At 42.1% G+C, this 11,326-nt stretch overlaps 1 protein-coding gene across 1 annotated transcript; it reads right to left on the bottom strand.

The window, feature by feature from the left end:
- LOC120536502 (tripartite motif-containing protein 16-like) lies at window positions 1-11,326 on the bottom strand. Its single transcript, XM_039764896.1, has 6 exons — window positions 9,626-11,326; window positions 6,719-6,814; window positions 2,878-3,111; window positions 2,630-2,783; window positions 2,466-2,522; window positions 1-2,310 (listed from the first exon to the last, which is right to left on the bottom strand). Exons 1-6 carry the CDS (start codon window positions 10,211-10,213, stop codon window positions 1,727-1,729), a joined length of 1,713 nt encoding a protein of 570 aa, XP_039620830.1. The 5' UTR covers window positions 10,214-11,326; the 3' UTR covers window positions 1-1,726.

Raw genomic sequence — 11,326 nt, 5'->3', positions numbered from 1 at the left:
TAAAGGATATACTATATATATTTTTTGACTTGCTTTAAAATACAGCTTTCACTCCCAATATACATTGTAGAATAGTAATTTATACATACAAATCCAGACCAAAGAGAAGCCATTGAAACAGCACAATCATCGTCCAGGTCTCCAGTGGGGAATGCCAATGATGGTCGTACCGGGTTGGGTGGCGTGCAGAAGAGACAAAATAAATACCCACACATTTTAGAAATTAATTGAGTTATTTGAGAAAATGATCAGGAATAGGTAACTACCATCTGAGCTCCTTGAATATGTGATATATGGACCACCCTTCTAAGACCCCAACACTGTACCTACCCTAATCACCTAAGCCTGCCTGAAAGGTCTGATCTTACTTCAACTTCATGTATGCCAACATAACTGGGCTCACAAATCACAATTATCAAGTAGTTATTTATCAGTTCTGGTTACACCCTGCTGCCTTATTTTTTTATTTTTTATTATTTTTGCTTTACCAAGAAGCATTTCCTCACTTCTGAAGATTTTCTGTATTGCATGTGTCACTCAGGTTAGAGATTTTACAGTTCATCTTCCTTGTGAGGCTTTTTAAGAAATTTTAGGACATTTAACAATTTCTTTTGAACTTTAAAAACCCGTATTCTTTTTGTCACATTTGTGACTCTCATTCAAAATATTTATTAAGTAGACCTGGGAAAAGGGCCTGGAACAAAATGTCCAAAAATATGAAAAACATGACAAAGTTATAAAAGATAAGCAATAAAAAATAAATATTTAGATTCCCACTAGGATTACAAACCCGCTGTTATGGCTGTGATATAAATTCACCACATCAGTCAGGTGTATTTAGCACACCTGTCCACCTGGTGGGGTCAAGTCAAGTCTGTGAATACAATGGTGGTCAATGCCTTTACCACGTCGGCCAAATCCAGAGAAGAAAAATGAAAATCATCATTGGATAGAAAAAATGAAAAAGGAGCGGAGCAGTCATTAAACTCATACTGTTATGAGGGGCTTCATTATGTCACTGCAGGAACAAACAGTGGACGAGATGCCAGCCCACCACAGGATGCACACACGGAAATGCCAATAAAGTAGCCGTTTTAAAGTGTGATTTACCAGTGTGATGAAAAATGGAAATTAGAGAAATCAGAGAAAATCCACAAGAATATTAGAAGAACTTGGACATTCCATACAGCCAGTGGCCGGGCTAAATCTGAACCGAGTGCCCTGGAGTGGTGAGGCAGACCTGTGAACAATTGTGCCAGTGGTTTGGATTAAAGTGACATAAACAGAATTAAAAAAGTATTGAGCATCAGTTCTGACCTCTGATTTACAGTTACTATTTAATATTTACAGTCTAAATTGGGATTTCCTTCTCCATGTGACGGCGACGGGACTCTCAAGTTGTTTCTCTCCACAGCTTTGCTTGCTGATCTACTTAAGGTTGAATTTAAATTGTAAATCATAATGACAGTGGCCATGGAAAGTATTGAACATAAGCTGGGGTGAGGGACTTCCAGTCTGATGTCCACTGATGGTCAGCTGTCCTTGTTGCTTTCTTGATGATGCCAACCTTGAAGGATGGCGCCCCCCACTAACCACAGTGGCCCAGGATCACATGGTCAGGAGGAATGGCAGGATGGCCAGTGACTCTGTAAGTGTTTGTTTGTGGAAGGCACCAGAAATGAAGTGAGGAATCTGTGGAATTGTCCTGATGATTCTAAAATTAAAATTAGAAGACAGAAGACGTGGAGTGACTTGCAGACGAAGCCAGTCTCTGGTCAGAGCGGTTCAGAGGGCAGATTGTCACACTGCAGTTTGGTCGAACCCTAAACCCAGCAAAGAGCGGCTCGGTGAAGGAGGCGTTGAACTTGTGCAGCAGGGTTATGGTGTCGGAAACGTTGTAAAATGAAAGGGACCCCCCTGGACTGTCCAGATACACTCCTATTCTGTGACTAATGGGGACGCTTATGTCAGTCTTCTGGTTATTGTGCCACGCAGAGACCCCTGCTTCAGAGCAACACAAACTCCAGGACTTGTCATTCAGTCCGAGGACACACTCGTTACCCGCTCCTTTCCTTCCTATTCCTCTGTATGTTACTCCAATTTCAGCTTTGTCTCCACTCCACTCAACCTCCCAATAGTGGTGGATCGTCGAGAGGGCTTCCTTACACAAGATTTGCTGCCACTTCTCGAATCTGTCAGCGTGACCGTAATATTGCTTCTCTTTCTCCTCACATGTCACCTTCTTTTTCTCTTTAGAGAGGTGCAGGCGTTTGTGTGCCGTGTCGAGGTCCAGGGTGAGAGAACGGGAGTCTGAATGAAGAGAAAAGACAGGAGAACGAGTGAAATCTGAGACTTGAGCTGAGGGGAGCAAATCGACAAACACAAAGATTTCATTTGTGACCATTTGTAAATCATGAAAACCTATTAGGTGGAACATTCAGTCCCATTGACAAAAGAGAACTTACATTTTAAAAAGTCTTTTCTACTTGGGTTCTGCAGGGCATCATTTGAAACCTTAGAGCCTGAAGAGAGGAAACAGCAAAACAACATGTCAGCTTCCAGCATGTGTCACAAGCACCACGGGTTCATCTCCCAACTCAGGATCTTCTTCAGGATACACACAACCCACCTGTCTTATTCCTCTTCACAAACTCCCTGATCTCCTCCAAACTCTTCTTTGCTTCTGACAGTTTCTTCTTCAGAGTTTCTGGAAGGAAACCTTCATTTACAGTGATATTGGGAGCATTGCCATCACCAGGAGGGACAAGGACCTTATGGAACATCTACATGAACAGAAGATAAAAAAACAAGAACATGAGAGACTAAGACGTGCGTGTCAAACAGACCTGCTGGTGTCTTTCAGATTGGCCCTCTCACCTTCAACAATTGCATGTGGTCATCGGTCCTTGAAAGGTTGGCCAGCTCAGATTCTGTCTTCCTGAGCTCCTTGATCTCCTTCTCCAGTTGCTTGATGACACCTTCAACCTTACTCAATTCACCCCGTTTGTGACCTCTAATGGCCTCACCGACCTCTGACTTCAGCCTCTCAATGGACTGAAGCATAGACTTGATGTTCTCCTCATGTTCCTTCTCCTCTTTTTCTGCAGATCTCTGAACAAAAGAAGGTAGGAATCATTTTAAAGACATCATACCACAAAGTCCTGCCAGATTACAAAAGAAGAGAGTTGGGATGAGGGAAAAGTTGATGGGCTGTGAGAGGGAAGAGTCCTGACGCCACAAACACACAGGTCAGAGAGTGGACGTCATGACACTGGCTTTCTGTCACTTATTCAATTGTTCCCCAAAAGCTTCACTATAAAACCTTTGGACAACACTTGCCTACCATCAAAATAAAGAAAATGCTTATGGTCTTAAACACGCTGGTGTGTAAATAAAATTTTAGTTGTCCTCCTCTGAAGGAACCAACACTGCTACATGACCACAAATCATTAATTGATCATTTATAAAAAAGAAATGTTCCGGAAAGGATTGCGTCATATTTTTCAGATGAACCTTGGGTAACTGACTTTAGAAAATAAGAAGTAATTTGACAGAAAAAGTCCCAACAGCCCAAAATGCTCACCAGTCCAGTCCACCTGACATCGTCAAAATGACATCAAGTCGATTTCTGAAGATCTCTGGAGTTCTGCTGTCCATAACACCAATTGGTCACTTATTCCACATGTCTTGGATTCTCAGTTTGAAGGACAATTTTCTAACATGTGCACAAAATGTACCCTTAGAAAGTTTCATGTTCTCCTTGAATTCATTTTCAAGTAGCAATCTAGATTCGCTGTACTCATTTCTTTAACAACTATAAACACTTCAGTCATCTCTTAATCTCCATTTGCTTAAACTTTAAAGGTTCTGCTCGTTCAGTCGCTCCTTCTCTGTTGCTCTCCTGAATCAGTTTAGCAGCTCTCTCTCTCTTCTGGATTTTCTGTAGCACTGCTATGTCCATTTTGTGATATGGAGACCAAACCTGTACAGAGAACTGCAGGTGAGACCTCACTAGGGTCTTATAAAGCTTAAGAATACCCTTCCTTGATTTGGACTCTGCACTTTACACAACCTAACATCCCATTCATCTCCTCGATGGCTTCTGTCCATTGTCTGGATGGAGTCCACTATGACTCCTGGGTCCTTTTCATAAGGTGTAGTTTTACGTTTTGGAACTCTGAGGTAATGGGTGAAAAGTCATGTGGTGATGAGAACCAGGCCAAGGAGAGCTGAATGTGTGAAGAGAAGGAAAAGTGGAAGAGATGAGACCAAGAAGGACAAGACAACCATACTGGATATGATCAGAAGAACTCATCTTAGTCATGAGAACAATTCTGAAGAGAACAGGCCATTCATCCCAACAAGCTAATCTGGCCTCCTTCCTAGAGTTTTTCCCATTTCTGTACAGAGTCCGCGCTATCTGTGCAGAACTTCCATTGCACATTAATATCTAATATTTACTTCCTTATAAGTGAAATGATATTTAGTTAGGATATAGCGGGTTGGATAAAGGATGGATGGATGGTAAGAACAATTTCCTTTGCTGCATTTATGTATAAATTTCTCTTAAAATATGGTCTGATCGACATCATTCAAACATTCACAGTGTGAGATGGAAAAGCATGTGAACCCCTCAGCTGATGACTTCAACAAAACCTGGAGTGCCACAAATGAAACAAAATTAGAGGTGTGGTTTAAAGATACTTTGACCAAAAAAAACGACTGAAACATTCTGAGTTTGCCATTGGTGATGTCAAGCATACCTCGCAAATAAAAGAGAACTGTTGATCTACATAAAACTGGAAATGGTTAGTGTTAGGGTTACACTCAGTTATTTAAGATATGTTATGTATTTACTTATTGCTTTATTTCTCACATATTTAAAATTCTATCAAGGTTTATTGATACTTATAAAGTCATGTAATTATTGTTATTGTTCTTTTTGTATTCTTCTTAAAGGCACAGTCATTGGAGTTGAGCACCTAAGCATTTCACTACATATTGTACTTTATGTGACAAAAACAATTTGATTTGATCTGAATGAGGTTAGATATTTATCAGCCCACATTTAGACAGCAAGTGTGTACGTGGAGACCATTTAGCACTGTGGCTACTCTCCCTAGAAGTAGGTGACCAGCCAAGATGACTCAAAAGACTCAACCCAGAATGCTTGATGAGGTACAAAAAACTGGAACAGGTGAGCATCTCTGTTCAGGAGGTCACCATACACAAAACATTGAGCAGCCATGATGTCCACAGGAGGACACCAAAAAGGGAGCACCTGCTCTCCAACAAAACACTGCTCTGCACTTTATGCCAAAGACCATCTTGACACGCAACACAATTGGAAAAATGTTTTGTGGACTGATGAAACTAAGGATGAACTGTTTGGGAAGGAAATGTAGCAGAACACCACATATCAACATGAAAGCATCATGCTGCGGAGTGAATATCACGATGTGGGGTTGCTTTGCTGACTCAGAGCCTGGACAGCTTACCATCATCAATGGACAAATGAATTCCCAAGTTTGTCATGGACGCCTACAGGTTATTGTCAGGGTGGTTGTCCATCAGCTGAAGCTCAGCAGAAGATGGCTGATGTAGCAGGACTTTGACCCCAAACACCAAAGTCAATCTACTATAGAACGGCCTTTTGGAAGGGCCCAGTCAAAGCCCAAACCCCAACCTAAATGCTGTGGAATGACCTCAAGAGAGACTTTCATAGCAGACATCCTGACCATATGGCTGAGCTGAAACAGATCTCTAAGCAAGAAGGGTCTAGAATCCCCCCTGAAGGTTGTGCAGGTCTGATCTGTGGCTACCGGGAGCTCTTGTTAGATGTTTTTGCTTCCAAAGGAGGTTTGATGTGTCAAGCCATCTAAGGGTCCACTTGCTTTATCAACAGCACACTGTGAATGTTTGATGGATGAGTTCAGTAAAGACATGAAAGATTACAAGTGTGTGTCTGTGTGTGTGTGTGTGTGTGTCTGTGTGTGTGTGTGTGTGTGTGTTATTAGCATAAGCATATTTTATTTGTCAATACTTGTGAATTTGATGAAGACCGGAGCACATTTTATGACCAGCTAATACATTAAAGTGCTTTTTCCTGCTGCTGTACACTTCCTGACATTACAATTCATTGTCCGCTCATCTTCCCACTCCTGTATGCTGCCCAGATCCCCCCGTGATTGATTGATTACACTGGTTCTGTGTTGTCTTCACTTTCACACTCTGGTACCGTTGTCACACTTGCCCAGCTTGTCATTCGGGTCCTCATCAGATCAGCTGACCCCTGCTGGACACCACTCTTAACATCACCTAATTCAAATTACATTACTCTTCCCATAACTCTTTCTTTCGTCTTTGAGCCAATCTGTCAGCCATTTTCATGCTGTGCCTTGCATTCCCATTTCCCTGAGGTTGATCACCAGCCTCTCTTATCAAAAACTTTATAAAATCCACATAAATTATATCATATACTGCTCACTGGTGATTTGAGTTTATTCCTTCCTCTTGTGCGGTAACCATATTTAAGTTAACCATTTAAACGCATGCCAGCTGTGTACTTGTCGCCTGTTCTTGCCATGCCATGCCCAATTGTTTCCTTAGTACACGTGACAATAATGACACTATAAACCGATAATAGCCCAGGATTCTTCTTAAGCTTACTGTCTTTATTTCCATGCGGTGTGGTTTGTGAATTGGACACAAGACTCACCTGAATCCTCCTTTCAGTCTCCTTCATTTCAGCCAGCTTCTTCTCTTTCTCCTGGACTCTCCTTTTCACTTCTTTTGTTGTCTTTTCCAGCTGACTCTGTGTGGAGACAAAATGAATGTGAGAAACCTCAAGGAGAGGAGAGTGATGGAAACAGATACAGTATCCCTAAAAAAATCAGCCACCCATCTGACTTGTCAATGTCTCCCATCCCTTCTTCTCTACTCGTTGTCTGTTATTTTATTTCTTACACACTGCAGGCATCTTTCACTGTTTCTGAGGTAATGGGTGAAAAGTCAGAAGGTTAGGTGAATCAGGCCGAGGAGAGCTGAATGTGTGAAGAGAAGCAAAAGTGGAAGAGATTAGACCAAGAAGGACAAGATAACCATACTGAATATCATCAGACAAACTCGTCTTAGTCAGCACAATTAGTTAGTACAATTCTAAAGAGGACAGGCTATTCATCCCAACAAGCTAATTCGGCCTTCTTCCTAGCGTTTCTCCCACTACTTTGCAGGATCTGTTTTATCTGAGCAGATGCAGTGCACTTTTTTCTTCCATGAAGAAGATAGAAGTACCTTCTAAACAGTAATAAATCATTTTAATTTCACAGGGTCTCATGCATTTTCTGAATTGGAGAAGGTGACAGTTCCTTTAAGGTCTGATTTGACTTGTCGCTTCGCCGCATGGCTAACTGCACGTGTATTCAGCTAGCATGCAAAATGGCGTAGCGGCGAGTGAGTGAGTGAGTGCACAGGGATCAGCTTATTATTCTGTCCCTCATATTATATTCTCTAATGTGCCAGTCAAGTGAAAATACCAGTGGGAGACCAAAACAGGAAGTGACATCACACATGCCCAAAGCCAATCAGGCAGGAGTGTAGAATGTGAGTTGGAGTGCACTGACGATACACGTGCATGAGAGTTCTGCCAGCTCTGTGATATCATGTGCGTTATGGAGTGCTGGGAAAAATAATTCACCTTAAAAGAGGACCGGTGTCTGTGTGTCCATCGGGTTGCTATGTCTCTTTCAGTCCAACAGATGGCACATCACAAACCTTTGTAGTAATAAAGTGCATTGGCATATCGCAAACATTTGCTGTAAAGCATTGTAGTACTAGAAATGTTTGTGATGCACCAACTGTTGGATTGACAAATGCAATGCATTTGTTTACAACATTCATTATAAAACCCATAGATGCTGCACTGCATGTTAAATGTTAAAGCTGAGGTCTACGTTTATTACGTAGATTTCAATCCATCTTAAATGATTAGCACAGCTAGTATTCCACTAAATCGGTTATATTCATAATTTCTAGGAAAATATTTGGCAAATGAGGTCACCATCGAATACAGCATATTCGTTACAAAAACATCTCAGCTAATTTCACTGATCTTCACAACTCATTGAATTTCTCCCCTTATAAAAATACCAAAAGGACACGTGGGTATATTACTTGTACAAAACAACTGGCACTAACTGGCATGAGTTTAAAGAGGAATGTAACGTCAAGTCCTTCGTAAAAGGATCACCTTTCCAGGTAACATTCTTGTTACAATTTGAGAGGAGTAGTTGCTCGTTTGCAATGAATTCCTTTCTCTCAGTCACGGCCCCAACTCTGGCACTAAGTAGTCGTCTTTACGTCACAATTAGTCGGGCTGAAGCTGACTGTGGGGTCTCCCTTGGGTGGTGGCAACTCCCAGTTTCACCTGAAATTTCACCACCCTTAGGATTTCAGGCACCTCCCTTAGGCTGTTCCCTGGTGCCAGCTCCATATTCTCTCTGAAGACCTTTGACAGAAAAGAAAATGAAGTGCAGCTCCCTGCTTGAAGTTCAACTTGTGAGACTGTAAACCCGAGACACTAATGATGACCAAATGGCAAGTGAGGAGTGGGCATCAGTGCCCTCAAATAGCAGAATCAAATAAAAGTCATTTTCTCAAGTTTCCTTCTTTGCCACCACCTCTCTTTCCTGAAGGCCAGTGCTCATGGCTCCCCAACCACAGTTCACAGCCCTTCCGTGAGAACCCTAAATCCAAAGAGGACTGTTTCATTTATGTGAGGTAGAATGCCCAGAGGGGACTGGGTGGTCTCATGGTCTGGAATCCCTACAGATTTTATTTTTTTCTCCAGCCACCTGGAGTTTGTTTTTTTTTTTTTTGTTTTTTCTGTCCACCCTGGCCATCGGACCTTACTCTTATTCTGTTAATTAATGTTGACTTATTTTATTTTCTTATTGTGTCTTTTATTTTTCTGTTCTTTATGTAAAGCACTTTGAGCTACTGTTTGCATGAAAATGTGCTATAGAAATAAATGTTGTTGTTATTGTTGTTGTTCTTCCATCCTGCAATTGGTTTTTCTAACCTGGAGCTGCAGCTCACCTGGCTCAGGTTGCCCAGGGGTGTGACTTGGCACGTCAGCTTGGCAGACCTCTGTGTGTTTGTCAGGACTGAAATATGAGCTCGATCTGCACCTTGACATGCAAAGTGCTGTGAGGTGAGCTTTGACAAGACACCTGCTTATTAGAAAACAAAAAAGGAACCAGAATAGAAGAGAATAAACAAGTGCCATTTGCATACAATGTGTCTAACTAAGGAGAACATCATCTAACTTATACAAAGCATCAAGAAAATGACATTAGGTTGCAAGTAAATGAAATAGCGAATAGCGAGAAACAAGAGTCAGGTCACTAACAGGCAGTGATGAGTGATGGCCTTCTGCATGAGGATTCTGGAGACACCAAAGCAGAGCTGCTGCCATTCTTTGATTGACTTTCACTGAATACTGGATAGCATCGGATATCTGGGGGTAGCTGGGCATGCCCAGTAGTGACATATCTGAACAATCCCACATACAGCACCCGTGTCCTGGAGTGCGGGTGACTTGTCCCTACCCCGGTCCGCTCCTTACCTTTCTCTCAGTTATCTCTTCAACAAGTATCTTGGTGTGGTGACTCTTGTGCTCAGTCGCTGCACACATCGAGCAGATGCAGATCTCGTCGGTCCTACAGAACATCTCCAGGACTTTCTGGTGCTTTGAGCAGAGTTTCTCTTCCAGGTTTCCAGTTGGGCTCTCCAGTTTGTGTCTCTTGAAGGCTGCCGAGTCCAAGTGTGGCTGCAGGTGACTCTCGCAGTAGGAGGCCATGCAGGTCATGCAGGTCTTTGAAGCTCTCCGTTTTCGCACTGGACACAAGTCACAGGGCACATTGGCAGGTTCTGCATTACCATGAGGTGAAGCTCTGATGACTCCTTTTTCCTTTAACTCTCCTATCAGATTTGTGAGAGTCATATTTTTGTGAAGCTTTGGCCTTGGATGGAATTCCATTCTGCACTGAGGACACCTGTAAATCCCCTTTAACCCTGACCGATCCCAGTGCTTATTAATGCATTCCATACAGTAGCTGTGTCCACATGAGATGGTGACCGGCACGTTTAGGACCTCCAGGCACACTGGACAGGTGTAGTGATCAGTGGACAGAGGAATTTCAGCTGCTGCCATCGTGAGAGAAGATGCCGTCTGACACACGGGAGTCGATTCTGAAGAAACGAAAATAAAAGGAACTCGACTGCTGATGACAGAATGCAGTCATACTGGTATTTATAGTCTGTGAATGCGTCACACTGCAGTGTCATTGAAACAACAACCTCTGTTACACAAATAACAAACAAATGACCAGTTACAGAGAAACTAGAACCATCTTCTTCCATATTACTGGAAACAGAACAACAACAACCGCAGATTTACATTAATGGAGTCAGGTGAGGACTTCACATATGGAACAAAGAAACAAATCATGAAAGACATGGATCAGCAGGAGGCTCCTGGACTCAATCCTCTGAGAAGCTCATGGACATCCCTAAAGTGCATCTGCATGAACCAGGGCTGATGAACAAGTGGAAAAATTCAAACCTCACCAGTGAGTGACTGTGGTATGCAGGGCAGAACATGAATGACATGACAACCTGAATGGCTGCTTTATTAACATGAAGGGGATACCGAAGAGATACGAACCGATACTCCTGACGTGGTCTCCCAGCGACAAAACCTGATAAATTACAATGTACAATGAAAACAGCAGCTTTGAGAAGATCTACCAGGACACAGGCATCCAAAGTAAAAGCTGGGATCAAAACAGGTGGCGTAAAGCCACAAAGTCAAAATGAAAGCCAAACTCCCAGGGCAAGACATGAAACAAACATTAAAGGCAAGAAAGCATCTGACAGTAAATCATTAATCTAAAATCTTTTTAAAGCATTACCACTTCACCGTGAGAGGTTTAATTGTATTAAGTTGAAGGAGCACCGCCATCCTAATTTCTGGCCAGGAGGTGAAGTTCATTTCTGTGAATACTGATCATCAAACATCAAACTCCATGTCAGACTCAATCAGGACATTGACAGTAAGCATCAAAAACCAGAATCTTAAAAAAGAAGTCAAACACAAAAGTTTTTGTGATTTATTCATAAATCGTTTCCAGCAACAACCCAAGCTTTTCCTAAGTGGTCTCCCATCTAAGTGCTGGCTTAGCTTTAGGTAGGTTACCAGCTCTGAAAAAAATCTGAACATCAGAAGAATCTGGACAAGAAGAGGCCATTCAGCCAAACAACCTTG

Source organism: Polypterus senegalus, chromosome 10 (assembly GCF_016835505.1).
Source record: "Polypterus senegalus isolate Bchr_013 chromosome 10, ASM1683550v1, whole genome shotgun sequence".
In the NCBI taxonomy this organism is placed as follows: Eukaryota; Metazoa; Chordata; class Cladistia; order Polypteriformes; family Polypteridae; genus Polypterus; species Polypterus senegalus.
Note: the sequence above shows the minus strand (reverse complement) of the source record. Positions and strands in the feature narration are given on the sequence as shown.